This window comes from Ranitomeya imitator, chromosome 3, assembly GCF_032444005.1.
Source record: "Ranitomeya imitator isolate aRanImi1 chromosome 3, aRanImi1.pri, whole genome shotgun sequence".
NCBI classification, from domain to species: domain Eukaryota; kingdom Metazoa; phylum Chordata; class Amphibia; order Anura; family Dendrobatidae; genus Ranitomeya; species Ranitomeya imitator.
The window spans coordinates 84,635,463-84,654,466 of NC_091284.1; the positions used below are offsets into that span (position 1 = coordinate 84,635,463).

General features: G+C 41.5%; 1 protein-coding gene across 2 annotated transcripts in view; it reads left to right on the forward strand.

The window, feature by feature from the left end:
- The window catches only part of GLRA2 (glycine receptor alpha 2), a 277,822-nt gene that overhangs the window by 30,336 nt on the left and 228,482 nt on the right, over positions 1-19,004 (forward strand). For both annotated transcript variants that reach the window (XM_069761037.1, XM_069761038.1), the window contains exon 2: positions 7,193-7,326. In XM_069761037.1, the coding sequence (XP_069617138.1) occupies positions 7,193-7,326 (134 nt within the window). The remainder of the gene's footprint in view (positions 1-7,192; positions 7,327-19,004) is intronic.

The window sequence follows — 19,004 nt, forward strand, 5'->3', positions numbered from 1 at the left end:
ATAAGGGTTCAGTGCCATATATATAAGGGTACAGTGCCATATATATAAGGGTACAGTGCCATATATATAAGGATACAGTGCCATATATATAAGGGTACAGTGCCATATATATAAGGGTACAGTGCCATATATAAGGGTACAGTGCCATATATATAAGGGTACAGTGCCATATATATAAGGGTACAGTGCCATATATAAGGGTACAGTGCCATATATAAGGGTACAGTGCCATATATATAAGGGTACAGTGCCATATATATAAGGATACAGTGCCATATATATAAGGGTGCAGTGCCATATATATAAGGGTTCAGTGCCATATATACGTATATATGGCACTTTATACTTATATATATGGCACTGCACCCTTATATATATTGCACTGTATCCTTATATATGACACTTTATACTTATATATATGGCACTGTATCCTTATATATATGACACTTTATACTTATATATATGGCACTGTATGATGAGTATCCATAGGAATGAGCATTGGTGGTGCCTGATATTGCACAGTGCCACCAATGGACTTGTGATATCCAAGCAGACGGCTGCCCCTGCCTACTACAGCTGGGGGACTAGATAAGATCAAGTATGGTAATTAGGAACATCTAACTATCTGTCTATCTTTCATCCTTGTTATCTATTTCTCTATATTTTATCTTACTATCTTATTGATCTATTGTCTATCTATTATCTATCATCTATCTATCTATCTTTCTATCTATCTATCTGTCACCCTTATTCTCTATTTATCTATTTTTCTATCGTTATCTTTCTATCTTATCTATATATCTATATCTATGCATCTATTTCTATCTATCTATACAAAAAAAGTAAAAATGAAGTGGAGTATAAGCTGGTATGCATGTAATATAGGAGCAGGTTTACACTGGCCATATAACAGACAAAACCTAAGATAGTAACAAAATGAACATATACCCTGCTGTAAATAAATAATAGCAATAGTGCAATAACATAAGGTACTCTCTGTCTATCTATCTATCATCTATCTATCTATTATCTATCTATCATCTATCTACAGTATCTTTCTATTATCTATCTTCTATCTATCTATTATCTATCTATCTATTATCTATCTATTATCTATCTATCTTCTATTGATCTATTATCTATCTATTATCTATTATCTATCTATCTATTATCTATCTATTATCTATCTATTATCTATCTATCTATTATCTATCTATCTATAGATCTATATAGCTAGCTATCTATCTCTTCAGTTATGATATTGCCATGAGTTTACCTGCACTACTTTAAAAAGCCACAGATATTGTGATATTACAATAAGTTGTGTTAATTGACGAGTCCAGCTCTGCTGCATCGGTCTATAGCATCCAGTACATTGTAATCTTTAAGTTGCATATAGAGTTTACATGTGTGACATTCTGCCTGTGGCTATATTAGCTTATTAACGAGAATATTCTGCTCGAACGTCCCTGTTTTGTCATTTTTCATACATATTCAATATCTGGAAAGGTCATCGGATTTCTGTATTTAATAAGCTCGGGGATGATTTATTGAAATGTGCTTTATGAGGCTGTTTTATCACAGCATGAAATTCATTTTACTTACTAAAAATATACTGTATGTATACAGTATATATAATACTGTAACACATACATATATACATGTGTATATTTGTATGTATGTATGTATATATACAGTACAGACCAAAAGTTTGGACACACCTTCTCATTTAAAGATTCTTCTGTATTTTCCTGACTATGAAAATTGTACATTCACACTGAAGGCATCAAAACTATGAATTAACACATGTGGAATTATATACTTAGCAAAAAAGTGTGAAACAACTGAAAATATGTCTTATATTCTAGGTTCTTCAAAGTAGCCACCTTTTGCTTTGATGACTGCTTTGCACACTCTTGGCATTCTCTTGATGAGCTTCAAGAGGTCGTCACCGGGAATGGTTTTCACTTCACAGGTGTGCCCTGTCAGGTTTAATAAGTGGGATTTCTTGCCTTATAAATGGGGTTGGGACCATCAGTTGTGTTGTGCAGAAGTCTGGTGGATACACAGCTGATAGTCCTACTGAATAGACTTACAATTAGAATTTGTAATATGGCAAGAAAAAAGCAGCTCAGTAAAGAAAAACGAGTGGCCATCATTACTTTTAGAAATGAAGGTTAGTCAGTCCAAAAAATTGGGAAAACTTTGAAAGTGTCCCTAAGTGCAGTGGCAAAAACCATCAAGTGCTACAAAGAAACTGGCTCACATGAGGACCGCCCCAGGAAAGGAAGACCAAGAGTCACCTCTGCTTCTGAGGATAAGTTTATCCGAGTCACCAGCCTCAGAAATCGCGGGTTAACAGCATCTCAGATTAGAGACCAGGTCAATGCCACACAGAGTTCTAGCAGCAGACACATCTCTACAACAACTGTTAAGAGGAGACTTTGTGCAGCAGGCCTTCATGGTAAAATAGCTGCTAGGAAACCACTGCTAAGGACAGGCAACAAGCAGAAGAGACTTGTTTGGGCTAAAGAACACAAGGAATGGACATTAGACCAGTGGAAATCTGTGCTTTGGTGTGATGAGTCCAAATTTGAGATCTTTGGTTCCAACCACCGTGTCTTTATGCGACGCAGAAAAGGTGAACGGATGGAGTCTACATGCCTGATTCCCACCGTGAAGCATAGAGGTGAAGGTGTGATGGTGTGGGGGAGCTCTCCTGGTGACACTGTTGGGGATTTATTCAAAATTGAAGGCATACTGAACCAGCATGGCTACCACAGCATCTTGCAGCGGCATGCTATTCCATCCGGTTTGCGTTTAGTTGGACCATCATATATTTTTCAACAGGACAATGACCCCAAACACACCTCCAGGCTGTGTAAGGGCTATTTGACCAATAAGGAGAGTGATGGGGTGCTACCCCAGATGACCTGGCCTCTACAGTCACCAGACCTGAGCCCAATCGAGATGGTTTGGGGTGAGCTGGACCGCAGAGTGAAGGCAAAAGGGCCAACAAGTGCTAAGCATCTCTGGGAACTCCTTCAAGATTGTTGGAAGACCATTCCCGGTGACTACCTCTTGAAGCTCATCAAGAGAATGCCAAGAGTGTGCAAAGCAGTCATCAAAGCAAAAGGTGGCTACTTTGAAGAACCTAGAAAATAAGACATAATTTCAGTTGTTTCACACTTTTTTGTTAAGTATATAATTCCACATGTGTTAATTCATAGTTTTGATGCCTTCAGTGTGAATTTACAATTTTTATAGTCATGAAAATACAGAAAAATCTTTAAATGAGAAGGTGTCCAAACTTTTAGTCTGTACTGTATATAAATATATATATGTGTAAAACGGATCATGTGTATATTGAAATTTCTTTCAATATTTTTCTGAAAATATTTAAATTATAATATATTTTAAATGATTAAATGATACATATTTTTGAGTTTTATTTACTCTCTTTAAGTGTATACATATATATATGTAGATTTTTTATATGTGATTTTTTTCCCCTACAATTGCCCAGCATCCCCACTTTACCACATGTCTTCTTCATTCATCTTCCCAGTTCAACGTACAGTGTTCATCTATCCGGTAGAACTCATTCATTGGTTCTTTGTACATCTTACTGATGAATGACGCGACCTTACAAATAGCTTTGGAGTGAAGAGAAATAAAAGCCATTATTATATGACATCACTGATTTCAGTACACCCCTCGCTAATGAGGCCGGGATTATCCCTGCCATTATGCTCAGGTTGTTGTATAGGCCGGCATTACATGTTTTAGGGCAGTTCAGATGCCACGTAGACTCATCGTTATCTTTGTGAAAGACGCTGGGGCTGCCCTGACAACAAATATAGGTCAGCAGCATTCCGGATCTAAAATAAATGGAGGCCACAGGATATAATGAAGACACCATGCAAATAAAAATGTCCACTGTCTGATCTTACTATGGGATTATTGGAAAGATACACAGCAGGAAAACAGTAGTGGAACTTTTACAGAGTGAGAAGAATTGCTACCAAACGTGAGCAAATAGGAAGAGAATTCAAATATGTACTTTACTAAAAAGTCACAACTAAAGACCTTTATAGTGTCCTCCCTTATAGTCTTTACAAGTTTCGAGAAATGCTGGGTCACAACCAATACGATTGTCCATCTTTCCAAGGCAGCTGAATGGCAAATCTAGTTAGGAGGTGTTCATTGTTTAATTAGGTTGACCTCTCATTCAGGAGTCTGGAGAAAATTCGTAAGAGCATTGTAATTCATGTTGGTGCCATAGGTGTAATCCACACCCATTGGGTGCCATGTTGGTTGTTACAGTTTCCTGAAAAAATAGACATTCAATTAATGTCAGCTGAACACGCCAATTTGAGTTGGACCAACTCGTTCTTTCCTGACAAACCTCATGAAAAAGGATTGGGCAATTGGATTTCCATATTCCTGATCCTTTTGTTCCCAAAGGAGATAGGCAGATGTGTCAGGCATTTACAACTCTTCTACCATTCAGAACATACAAAGCAAGTATATGTATATATTCGTGTGTATGTGTATGTATTCATGTGTCTGTATGTATGTGTAGGCATGTGGATGTGTATGTATGCATATGTATATATATATGTATGTGGATGTACATGGATGTATACAGATGTATGTGTATTTATATGTATGTATGTGTTTGTATGCATGTGTATGTAGGTGTGTTTCATGTGTATGTGAATGTATGAATGTCTACATTTCATTTCTATGTATGTGTTTTTGCATATTTTTATGTATGTGTTTGTATTGGTGTATGTGTTTGTGTAATGTGTACGTTTCATGTGTGTGTGTATGTAGGTGTATGTATACATGGTTATGTTTCATGTGCACGTATGTATGTATGTGTATATGTATGTGTGTGTATGTATGCAAGTGTTTGTGTGCATGTGCATGTTTCATTTGTGTGTATTCATGTGTGTATGCATGTGTAAAGGCAAAGAAGAGATAGATATTGTCTGTCTAAAGTGTACGATTAAGTAATAACTCAAAAGAGTTTTAACAGTTTGTACCATTTAAGGATTTGTAGCAAATTAGGTAGAAATGTAGGATGATATTACCACAGTATTAGTAAATTTAAGAGGCTACTAAAGGGTAATCTCTTATTCAGAAGTAATGTACGGATATGTCATTGCTGCATTACCATGTGTAAGTTTTGAAAAGGAGTGGGCAGAAGCCGCTCCGCCACCCTCCGTACCCAGAGCAGGTCTCGTCCACCAATTGCTCAAGAAACTGCAATGCAACTCCACATAAGCGCATCAAGCTGTGCTGCAGTTCCCTGGGCAGCAGGTGGATGGGGCGCTGTGTGGGAAAAAACTGAAGGGCGAGTGCTGTAGCCCCTTTAATTGTAAGGATCAAGGAGGTTCTGGCAGTTGAACCCCAGCAATCAATGAGTAATGATACAGGTGCTTCTCACAAAATTAGAATATCATCAAAAAGTTAATTTATTTCAGTTCTTCAATACAAAAAGTTAATCTCATATATTATATAGAGTCATTACAAACATAGTGATCTATTTCAAGTGTTTATTTCTGTTAATGTTGATGATTATGGCTTACAGCCAATGAAAACCCAAAAGTCATTATCTCAGCAAATTAGAATACGTTATAACCCCAGCTTAAAAAATAATTTTAAAATCTGAAATGTTGTCCTACTGAAATGTATGTTCAGTAAATGCACTGAATACTTGTTTGGGCTCCTTTTGCATCATTTACTGCATCAATGCGGCGTGGCATGGAGGTGATCAGCCTGTGGCACTGCTGAGGGGTTATGGAAGCCCAGGTTGCTTTGATTGCAGCCTTCAGCTCATCTGCATTGTTGGGTCTGGTGTCTCTCATCTTCCTGTTGACAATATCCCATAGATTCTCTATGGGATTAAGGTCAGGTGAGTTTGCTGCCAATCAAGCACAGTGATAGTGTTGTTTTTATACCAGGTATTCTTACTTTTGGCAGTGTAGACAGGTGCCAAGTCCTGCTGGAGAATGAAATTTCCATCTACAAATAGCTTGTTGACAGAGGGAAGCATGAAGTGCTCTAAAATTTCCTGGTAGATGGCTGCGCTGACTTTAGTCTTGATAAAACACAGAGGACCTACACCAGCAGATGACATGGCTCCCCAAACCATCACTGATTGTGGAAACTTCACACTAGATAGACCTCCAGCAGCTTGGATTGTGGCCTCTCCACTCTTCCTCCAGACTCTGGGACCTTGATTTCAAAATTAAATGCAAAATTTACTTTCATCTGAAAACAACACCTTGTACCACTGAGCAGCAGTCCAGTTCTTTTTCCCCTTGGCCCAGGTAAGATGCTTCTGGCGTTGTCTATTGGTCATGAGTGGCTTCACACCAGGAATGTGACACTTGTAGCCCATGTCCTGGATACGTCTGTGTGTGGTGGCTCTTGAAGCAATGACTCCAGCAGCAGTCGCCTCCTTGTGAATCTCCCACAAATATTTGAATGGTCTTTTCTTAACAATCCTTTCAAGGTTGCGGTTATCCCAGTTGCTTGTGCACCTTTTTCTATCACACTTTTTCCTTCCCCTTCATTTACCATTAATATGCTTGGATACAGCACTCTGTGAACAACCATCTTCTTTAGCAATGACATTTTGTGGCTTACCCTCCTTGTGGAATGTGCCAATGACTGCCTTCTGTATATCTGTCAAGTCAGCAGTCTTCCCCATGATTGTGGAGCCTAGTGAAACAAGACTAAGGGACCTTTTGAAATACATAGGAAGCCTTTGGAGATGTTTTTTTTTGTTAATTATTCTAAGTTACTGAGATAATGACTTTTGGGTTTTCATTGGCTGTCAGCCATAATCATCAACATTAACAGAAATAAACACTTGAAATAAATCACTCTGTTTGTAATGACTCTATATAATATATGAGTTTCACTTTTTGTATTGAAGAACTGAAAAAAATTAACTTTTTGATGATATTCTAATTTTGTGAGAAGCACCTGTGTATCCTAATAATATGCTATCATCTCTAATGTTATGGAATCCCTTTAATGTAATATATAAATCTTAGTCTATGGTCACTTTGATTGATTGTTCTATGTTTTTTTATTTTTTCATAATGAAATATGGGAAATGTTACAGTATCATCAGTGATCATCACCTTAATGCTGAACTCAATGCTTTGTGTAGGTTGGCCTATTGTAAAGAACATGACTCCAGGTCTGGGAAATCTCCACCCCAGAGCATGTCCCCTTCTGATTTTTTGGACAAACTCATGGGAAGGACATCGGGATATGATGCAAGAATCAGACCAAACTTTAAAGGTAAGATTATTGATAACATTATCATTACTTAGGAGATAATTACTGCTCATCTTATCAGAACACAGGCAGCTCATTCACAACTAGTGACAACACAGAGGGGACTACAGTAACTATCTCCAATCTACATAGAGAAATAATGGAGCTTGTGTACAAAAACTGAGGAATGATTACTTCCTCTATTTCCAAACCTCCAAATGAGAAATGAGAAGGAATCTGATGTGCAGACTTGTACACAAACTTCCATTGCGCCATAGAATAGAATTACTTATCAAGAACCATACTGACACACCTTTAGTTAGATATATATATATATATATATATATATATATATATACTGTATATACAGTACAGACCAAAAGTTTGGACACACCTTCTCATTTAAAGATTTTTCTGTATTTTCATGACTATGAAAATTGTACATTCACACTGAAGGCATCAAAACTATGAATTAACACATGTGGAATTATATACTTAACAAAAAAGTGTGAAACAACAGAGAATATGTCTTGTATTCTAGGTTCTTCAAAGTAGCCACCTTTTGCTTTCATGACTGCTTTGCACACTCTTGGCATTCTCTTGATAAGCTTGAAGTGGTAGTCATCGGAAATGGTTTTCACTTCACAGGTGTGCCCTGTCAGGTTTAATAAGTGGGATTTCTTGCCTTATAAATGGGGTTGGGACCATCAGTTGTGTTGAGCAGAAGTCCGGTGGATACACAGCTGATAGTCCAACTGAATAGACTGTTAGAATTTGTAATATGGCAAGAAAAAAGCAGCTAAGTAAAGAAAAATGAGTGGCAATCATTACATTAAGAAATGAAGGTCAATCAGTCTGAAAAATTGGGAAAACTTTGAAAGTGTTCCCAAGTGAAGTTGCAAAAACCATCAAGCGCTACAAAGAAACTAGCTCACATGAGGACCGCCACAGGAAAGGAAGACCAAGAGTCACCTCTTCTGCTGAGGATAAGTTTATCCAAGTCACCAGCCTCAGAAATCGCAGGTTAACAGCACCTCAGATTAGAGACCAGGTCAATGCCACACAGAGTTCTAGCAGCAGACACATCTCTACAACAACTGTTAAGAGGACACAAGGAATGGACATTAGACCAGTGGAAATCTATGCTTTGGTCTGATGAGTCCAATCTTTGGTTCCAACCACCGTGTCTTTGTGCGACGCAGAAAAGGTGAACGGATGGACTCTACATGCCTGGTTCCCACCGTGAAGCATGGAGGAGGAGGTGTGATGGTTTGGGGGTGCTTTCCTGGTGACACTGTTGGGGATTTATTCAAAACTGAAGGCATACTGAACCAGCATGGCTACCACAGCATCTTGCAGTGGCATGCTATTCCATTCGGTTTGTGTTTAGGTGGACCATCATTTATTTTTCAACAGGACAAAGACCCCCAAACACACCTCCAGGCTGTGTAAGGGCTATTTGACCAAGAAGGAGAGTGATGGGGTGCTACGCCTCCATAGTCACAGACCTGAACCCAATCGAGATGGTTTGGGGTGAGCTGGACCGCAGAGTGGAGGCAAAAGGGCCAACAAGTGCTAAGCATCTCTGGGAACTCCTTCAAGATTGTTGGAAAACCATTGCCGGTGACTACCTCTTGAAGCTCATCAAGAGAATGCCAAGAGTGTGCAAAGCAGTCAGCAAAGCAAAAGATGGCTACTTTGAAGAACATAGAATATAAGACATATTTTCAGTTGTTTCACACTTTTTTAAGTATATAATTCTACATGTGTTAATTCATAGTTTTGATGCCTTCAGTGTGAATGTACAATTTTCATAGTCATGAAAATACAGAAAAATCTTTAAATGGGAAGATGTGTCCAAACTTTTGGTCTGTACTGTATATATATATATATATATATATATATATATATATGTATATATATATATACAGTCTCCTGAGAATGTATTCCTACCCAGTTTTTTCACATAACACTGGAATATTTAATTACATTTATATTATTGGGATTTTATGTGATATACCAGCACAAAGTAGCAAGTATTTGTGAAGTGTAAAGAAAATGATACATAGTTTTTTTACCTATTTTAAAAATGTTAATCTTGAGACATGCATTTGTATTCAGTCCACCTGACTGCTGCAAGTCTTTTGGAGTAAGTCTCTACCAGAAATTTTGCCCATTCTTCTTTGCAAAACAACTCTTGCTCTGTGAACAGCAATTTTTACTGTATTTTTCGGACTATAAGATGCACCGGACCATAAGACGCACCCCAAATTTGGGGTGAAAATTGCAGAAAAAAAGATTTTTTTATAAGATGAGGGTCCGTCTTATTGTCCGAATTTACAGTATCTTACCTGAGGGCTGGCGGTGGCAGAGCAGGGTCACAGGAGGCATGGTGTCGGCAGAGATGGGTGATGCGGTACGGCGTGCATCTGAGCAGGGTCCCTTCCTGCTTAGGTGGGCGATGCCACGGCCTGGTGTCCATGGGGGGGTTGCAGCAGTGGTGTCGCTACGGCAGAGGTGCGGGGATAATGAGCGGTATGGCGGGAGCAGGGTCCCTTCCACGGGTGAGGTGACACAGGGGCCCGGTATCCAATGTGAGCAGCAGCGGCCATCGTCCTGAGGCCGCGCGTGCACAGATGGAGTGCTCTGCTTCCCAGGGCTTCAGGAAAATGGCCGTGGGAGGCCGCGCGTGCACAGATGGAGATCGCAGATGGAGATCGCAGCGGCCATTTTCCAGATTTAGATCTCGGCTTCAGGAAAATGGCTGCCGCAATCTCCATCTGCGCACGCACGGCCTCCCACAGCCATTTTCCTGAAGCCCCGGGAAGCAGAGCACTCCATCTGTGCACGCGCGGCCTCAGGAAGATGGCCGCCACCACCGGTAATGCCATGATTCACCCGGCTCTGCTGCTTTCCGGTCTGTTGCATCACTTCACCTGTGGAAGGGACCCCACTCACGCCATACCGCTCACTGCACCTCCTCATCGCTGCACCTCTGCCGCCGCCACACCACTGCCGGTAAGCCTGTATTCCAGCTATAAGACGCACCCCCCATTTCCCCCCCTTTTTTTGGGGGAAAAAGTGCGTCTTATAGTCGGAAAAATACGGTAAGTTTTACTACAGATTCTCAATGGGATTTCCATCTGGACTGTCACTGGTCAGTTCACACACATGAATATGCTTTGATGTAACCTTTCCATTGTAGCTCTGGCAATATTTTTAGGGTCGTTGTCTTGCTGGATGGTAAACCCATTCCCCAATCTCAACTTTTTTGCAACCTCTAACAGGTTTCCCTCCAGAATTGTCCTGCATTTAGCTCCATCCATCTTCCCATCAACTCTAACCAAGGGAAGCTTTAAAAAGTTCTACTTTTGTCTCATTTGACCAGAGCACCTTTTCCACATGCTAGCTGGGATTTCTTATGACTTACAGTTTTCTTCTTGCCACTCTTCCGTAAAGGACAGATTTGTGGAGTATATTACTAATAGTTGTCCTGTGAACAGATTCTACTACCTGAGCTGTGGACCTCCGCAGCTTCTCCAGAGTGACCATGGACCTCTTAGCTGCTTCTCTAATTAGTGCTCTCCTGGCTTGGGATGTCAGTTTAGGTGGGCGGCCATGTCTTGGTAGGTTTGCAGTTGAGCCATATTCCTTCCATTTTAGGATGATGAATTGAACACTGCTCCATGAGATGTTCAGAGCTTAAGCTATTATTTTTATAACCAAACCCTGCTTTACTCTTCTCCACAACTTTATCCCTGACCTGTCTGCTGTGCTCCTTGATTTTCATGATGCTGTTTGATCACTGATGCTCCCAAGCAAACCTATGAGGTCTTCACAGAACAGCTGTAGTGATACTGAGAATAAATTACGCACAGATGGACTCAATTTACTCTTCTGGAGGCAATTGGTCACTCATGATTTTATTTACTGGTATCAGACTACTTGGCACTGAATATAAATGCATGTGACAATTTTCAGATTTATATCTTTAGAATATTTAGAAAACCACAAATCATTTCCTTTACACTTCACAAATACTTTTACTTTGTGTTGGTAAATTATATAAAAGTGTATTAAAATACATTTAGTTTTGATGGTGTTATATAAAAAATGTGGAAAAGTTCATGGAGTATGATGACTTTTTCAAGGTACTGTATATACAAACGAGATTCCATTATAATTAAAATAAATGATTGTCTTGGACAATTTCTAAAGTAAGGAGAGATAACAGAAATAAGCTAATCAAGAGGTTTTCTATGTGAGAACTCAGCAGCAAGGGTTACATTTATTTGCAGAACCTCTTACATGACAGCTACTGAGATCAGTCTGGGTCTTCTAGAGACAGGGATACTATTGTAAGTGATTTGCATTTCAGATAAATGATGGAGGTCTCGAATATGGGACTTTGAGCTAATATTTTTTCCAAAATCATAGAACTGCTTCAGGTACAATATTAGCCACAATCAACTCTTTGTAGCCCCTTATAATAACATATAACAAGTTGCTTGACATTCAATGCATGTATGTAAGAAATAACATATATATATATATATATATATATATATATATATATATATATATATATATATATATATATATCAGACCAGTATAATACATTATTCTTTCTTTTTATGACTGTAAAAAAGTTTGCTAAACTTGCTCAGGTAATGCTATTTTTCTTTGCTTTGAGATTTAAAGGTTTTTAAAATACTTTCGAGCTAAAATAATCCTTTGCAATGAAAGATAATTATATCTAAGTGAATTAATCCAAATAATCGTTCTTAATAGTTCTTTACATCTGTATTCACACTTAGTAGGCACCGTGCGTTTTTTTTCTGATTGCATCCTAAAAATAATGCCTTAGAAAAGGACATCTATGCATGTAATACATGTTTCAATTGTGCATAATGCACATTTAGCACTTTTAGTAGCGGCTGTCCTTAGTATTGCAACTTTGACCCATTCAAATGCGCACACCCCACCAACGTGCTCAATAAACAGCCCTTGTCACATTGCAGCAGTGTTCTCTTTAATCTGAGCAATCTGGAAAGAAAACAGTAAAAACAACATACTAATGAGCAGTGGTGTAACTAAAGTCCGATGGTCCCGACTCCCTAATGCAAAATTTGGACCTGGGCCCCCACCTGCATGTTGTACAGGTGTATGGGTCCTTGTAGCATTCTGTAACCTATAAAGACATGTGTGTTGGCCCTCTTCCCCATGTAATAATGTCTGCTATCCTGGCCCCAAACTGTAATAATGTCTCCATCCTAAACCATCCTGTCACAATGTCCCCCATCCTGGGCCCCTTCCTGTAATAATTTCCCCTATCCTGGGCCCCTTCCTGTAATAATTTCCCCCCATCCTGAGCCCCTTCCTGTAATAATTTTTCCCATTCTGGGCCCCTTCCTGTAATATTTTCCCCCATCCTGGGCCCCTTCCTGTAATAATGTCCATCATCCTGGACCCCTTCCTGTAATAATGTCCCCCATCCTGGGCCTCTTCCTCTATTAATTTTCCCCATCCTGGGTCCCTTCCTGTAATAATGTCCCACATCCTGGGTCCCTTCCTGTAATAATGTCCCCCATCCCGGGCCCCTTCCTGTAATAATTTCCCCCATCCTGGGCCCCTTCCTGTAATAATGTCCCCCATCCCGGGCCCCTTCCTGTAATAATTTCCCCCATCCTGGGCCCCTTCCTGTAATAATGCCCCCATCCTGGGCCCCTTCCTGTAATAATGTCTCCCATCCTGGGCCCCTTCCTGTAATAATATCCCCCATCCCGGGCCCCTTCCTGTAATAATGCCCCCATCCTGGGCCCCTTCCTGTAATAATGTCTCCCATCCTGGGCCCCTTCCTGTAATAATGTCCCCCATCCCAGGCCCTTTCCTGTAATAATTTCCCCCATCCCTGGCCCCTTCCTGTAATAATGTCCCCATTCTGGGCTCCTTCCTGTAATAATGCCCCCATCCTGGACCCCTTCTTGTAATAATGTCTCCCATCCTTGGCCCCTTCCTGTAATAATGTCTCCCATCCCGGGCTCCTTCCTGTAATAATGCCACCATCCTGGGCCCCTTCCTGTAATAATGTCTCCCATCCTGGGCCCCTTCCTGTAATAATGTCCCCCATCCCGGGCCCCTTCCTGTAATAATTTCCCCCATCCTGGGTCCCTTCCTGTAATAATGTCCCCATCCTGGACCCCTTCCTGTAATAATGTCCCCATTCTGGGCCCCTTCCTGTAATAATGCCCCCATCCTGGGCCCCTTCCTGTAATAATGTCTCCCATTCTGGGTCCCTTCCTGTAATAATGTCCCCATCCTGGGCCCCTTCCTGTAATAATGTCTCCCATCCTGGGCCCCTTCCTGTAATAATGTTCCCATCCTGGGCCCCTTCCTGTAATAATGTCCCCATTCTGGGCCCCTTCCTGTAATAATGCCCCATCCTGGGCCCCTTCCTGTAATAATGTCTCCCATCCTGGGCCCCTTCCTGTAATAATGCCCCCATCCTGGGCCCCTTCCTGTAATAATGTCTCCCATCCTGAGGCCCTTCCTGTAATAATGCCCCATCCTGGGCCCCTTCATGTAATAATGCCCCCATCCTGGGCCCCTTCCTGTAATAATGTCTCCAATCCTGGGCCCCTTCCTGTAATAATGTTCCCCATCCTGGGCCCCTTCCTGTAATAATGTCCCCCATCCTGGGCCCCTTCCTGTAATAATGTCTCCCATCCTGGGCCCCTTCCTGTAATAATGCCCCATCCTGGGCCCCTTCCTGTAATAATGCCCCCATCCTGGGCCCCTTCCTGTAATAATGTCTCCCATCCTGGGCCCCTTCCTGTAATAATGCCCCCATCCTGGGCCCCTTCCTGTAATAATGCCCCCATCCTGGGCCCCTTCCTGTAATAATGTCTCCCATCCTGAGCCCTTTCCTGTAATAATGCCCCCATCCTGGGCCCCTTCCTGTAATAATTTCCCCCATCCTGGGCTCCTTCCTGTAATAATGTCCCCATTCTGGGCCCCTTCCTGTAATAATGTCTCCCATCCTGGGGCCCTGGGGCTTCCATTTCTTGTGTTCTGGTGTTCTTCTACAACACATAAAAAAGAATTATTCTTAGGGCAGTCTCACACGTCCAGATAATTCCGGTACCGGAAAAAATTGGTACCAGAATTATCTGTGTCCGTGTGCCCCTACGTTTTTGTGGCACATCAGTGTGGCACGCGTGCGGCACACGTGTGCCGCCCGCGTGCCCACTGGGTACCACACGCACCGTGCTGGGTACCACACGTACCAGCATCTGGTGCTGAAGCCCCATTCATATCTTCCCTGCAGCAGCGTTTGCTATAGAGAAGATATGAATAATAGTGTTTAAAATAAAGATCTATGTGCCCCCCGTCCTCCCACCCCCTGTGCGCCCCCCCACCCCCTGGGCGCTTTCCCACCCTCCCCCCCCCCCCGCTGTTCTGAAAATACTCACCCGGCTCCCTCGTTGGCTGTCGCTTCTTCCTGTTCTCCTGTATGCGGTCACGTGGGGCCGCCGATTACAGTCATGAATATGCGGCTCCACCCCTATTGGAGGTGGAGCCTCATATTCATTACTGTAAATGAGCGGCCCCACGTGACCGCATACAGGAGAAGATGTGGCCAGGACAGGAAGCAGCGCCGGCGAGGGAGCAAGCCGGGTGAGTATTTTCAGAACAGCGGGGGGGGAGGAAGGGGGGCGCACAGGTTTGGCACATAGATCTTTATTTTAAACACTAATATTCATATGTTCCCTGCAGCAAACGCTGCTGCAGGGAAGATATGAATCGCGGCTTCAGCACCAGTGGGGGGACAGCGCTTAATGTAGCGCTGTCTCCTGCACGGCACACGGACTGCACACGGACAACGTCCGTGCGCGGTACGTGTTTTACACGGACCCATTGACTTTAATGGGTCTGTATAATCCGTGCGCTCCCACGAACACTAACATGTCTCCGTGTTTGGCACACGGAGACACGGTCCGCAAAAAATCAATGACCTCTGCACAGATGCATTGATTTTAATGTGTCTACGTGTGTCAGCGGCTCCGGTACGTGAGGAAACTGTCACCTCATGTACCGGAGACACTGACGTGGGAAACCGGCCTTACTTTCCCTTACTCCCACGACACGTGGAGTCTTCTTCTATAGCCAATGCAGAGGCTGGCAGCTGACTTCGCCATGCCAGCTGCAGGCAGCACATGGCGTCACTGCCATGCACCATGTGTGACTGACACGCCGGCGTCAACTGCCGGCCTCTGATTCACCAGCAGTGTGCTGAATGTGCGTCCTTGCACCCTTTACCACTGCGATCATTACACCCTTGCTAATAAGGCCAACAAGCCCAATTAGGCCGGCGTCACACACAGCGTAAAACAATACGGTCCGTATATTACGGCCGTAATACACTGAAAAGTCCCGAAAAAAGTGGTCCGTAGCTCCTCCGTAGGCAGGGTGTGTCAGCGTTTTTTGCGCATGGCATCCTCCGTATGTAATCCGTATGGCATCCGTACTGCGTGGTTTTCTCGCAGGCTAGCAAAACCAACATACCGCTATAGAAGTGATCCATGTGTCCCAAAAAGAAAAGAAAATATATATATACTGTCTATATATATATATATATATATATATATATATATATATATATGTCAGTAGACACATATATTAGAGAGAAAAGCCGGTAATTCAGTGCGGTGTACAGTAAAATCACACTGACAGCTTACAGTAGAATAGGTAGAATAAATGTGTACACATAGAATAGGTATATATATATATATATGTCAGTGAGACACATATATGTATATATATTAATATTTATTCCAGCGCTAGACAGCTTGAAAGCCGGTAATTCAATTACCGGCTTTTTCCTTCTCCTTCCTAAAACCCGACATGATTTGAGACATGGTTTACATACAGTAAACCATGTCTTCTCTCCATTTTTTTTGCAGATTCCACACTACTAATGTCAGTAGTGTGTATCTGCAAAATTTGGCCGTTCTAGCTCTTAAAATAAAGGGTTAAATGGCGGAAAAAGCCAGGGAGCTTTCTAGGTAATTTCCCACGATCTATGAACAGCCAGCAGAGGGCGCCTCACCGCAAATAAAGCTAAATATAGATCATTGATCTATTTTTAGCCTCATTCCCTGGGGTTTTGCAGCGAGGAGCAGCCTGCATTAGCACAGCTCCTTGCTGCAAAATGTTTTAACCCCTTCAGAAGGATTTACATCGTTGGACGTTACAGATCTGCGGAGGGTAAGTATATTGTTGGTTTATTATGTTTTTTTACTCACAGAACGAGGGTCTTCAGTGACTGGATTGGGCGTTGAATAAAATACTGCAACACCCATTGTTTTTATTTCATTAAAATAATTTTAAATAATGTGTTTGTGTTTTATTTAACCCTTCACTACAATTGGATTAATAATGGATAGGTGTCATAATTGACGCCTCTCCATTATTAATTAGGCTTAATGTCCCCTTACAATAGCAAGGTGGCATTAACCCTTCATTACCCCATATCCCACCGCTACACGGGAATGGGAAGAGAGTGGCCAAGTGCCAGAATAGGCGCATCTTCCAGATGTGCCTTTTCTGGGGTGGCTGGGGGCAGATATTTTTAGCCAGGGGGGGGCCAATAACCGTGGACCCTCTCCAGGCTATTAATATCTGCCCTCAGTCACTGGCTTTACTACTCTGGCGGAGAAAATTGCGCGGGAGCCCACGCCAATTTTTTCCGCCATTTAACCCTTTATTTTAAGAGCTAGAACGGCCAAATTTTGCAGATACACACTACTGACATTAGTAGTGTGGAATCTGCAAAAAAAATGGAGAGAAGACATGGTTTACTGTATGTAAACCATGTCTCAAATCATGTCGGGTTTTAGGAAGGAGAAGGAAAAAGCCGGTAATTGAATTACCGGCTTTCAAGCTGTCTAGCGCTGGAATAAATATTAATATATATACATATATGTGTCTCACTGACATATATATATATATATACCTATTCTATGTGTACACATTTATTCTACCTATTCTACTGTAAGCTGTCAGTGTGATTTTACTGTACACCGCACTGAATTACCGGCTTTTCTCTCTAACAGCGCTGCGTATTTCTCGCAAGTCACACTGCTTGTCCGTGTGTAATCCGTATTTTTCACGCTTCCATAGACTTTCATTGGCGTATTTCTTGCGCAGTACGGTGACAAACGCAGCATGCTGCGATTTTGTACGGCCGTAGAAAGCCGTATAATACTGATCAGTAAAATACGGCAAATAGGAGCAGGGGCATAGAGAATAATTGTGCCGTATTTTTTGCGAGTTTTACGGACGTAGATTCTGCGCTCTTACGTCCGTAAAACTCGCATGTGTGACGCCGGCCTTACAGGTTTAGCTGTCTGCAGAGTGCACATTATTTAACTGTATCACTTCCAGAGAGCACATCATATAGGAACCAGTGCACAGCACTGCCACTCTTCCAGCTTTGTCACCTCAAAACTAAAGGTTGATATTATGATGATGGCGATGATGTTATGACCTCACGCACCTGCCGAGACTCATGCAATATCAGTACATATGGAGCATGTTCGGTTCTAATGACCCGGACACGTGCATGATACCGGCCGATCGTGCACACATCTGAGCAGATATGTGGGGTCGTAATATCATAAGCACCATAAATTTTGATGCAGAAGCAAGAGACGCCCCTTTAAAATCATCACCAAAGCATATTATGGTTTTACAAAATGTGACACTGTGATAAAAATGCAAAAAAATAGTACAAGCAAATTATATGTCATCAGAGTGAAGGCTTTAAACATTGTCGGTCAGACCTGAAGTTTCCCAACAATGTATTAGCCTGAAAAAACTCCCTACATGTGTGCGATCTGTAGGGGTGTCCACTTATCTAATGCGAAAAACTGCCACTGAGACTCCATAAATAGGACACTTGGCCACGGAAACATTCACACATCCACCAAAAATGGGCCGTTTTCTTCATTGTGTTATCCGTATTGTCACGGACATGGATATGTGAAATAATGGAAAAATGGATGTGTGAGTACAGTCTAATCATTAGTTTTTGTATGGACCTATCCGCAAATTTTGAGTCGCTGCATTTTTAACAAAAATAATAGATAAAAATGTCCGTTAACACACGGCACCAAAACCTGACCGATGTTCTTTTTTAGTCCATTCCTAGTAAATTTAGCAGAAATAAATACGCTACGGATCTTATCAAACACATCCATAGATTTTTTTTTTTTAAATCTCTTAGCAAAGAGAAATAAAATGGTTGTAAAATGTGATAAAAATGTAATGTAAGATGATTTCCATTTTTTCATATCCCTCCGAGATCTTCTTCTGTACGCTGCATTAACATATCCGTCTTCTCATATGTGTCTTCCAGCTGTCAGTCCATCATGTGATAGACATTGTTCCAATACATTCCATCCATCCATTGCCTCCACCGGAATAACATTGATCATGAATAATGGATATCTGGTGAAAAAAAAAAAAGCTATATCTCTATTGAAGAGGAATTTCTCAGTGTCCCTTAGCAATTACCTGCGATTGTAACATTACATGATTCTTGTGCGAGGACATCTGTCACGATGCAAAATATCCGCCGAGAGTAACGGCCGTATTGGCTGTCGGAGAGACAGGTTCACCATTGCATGTAATGTATCACC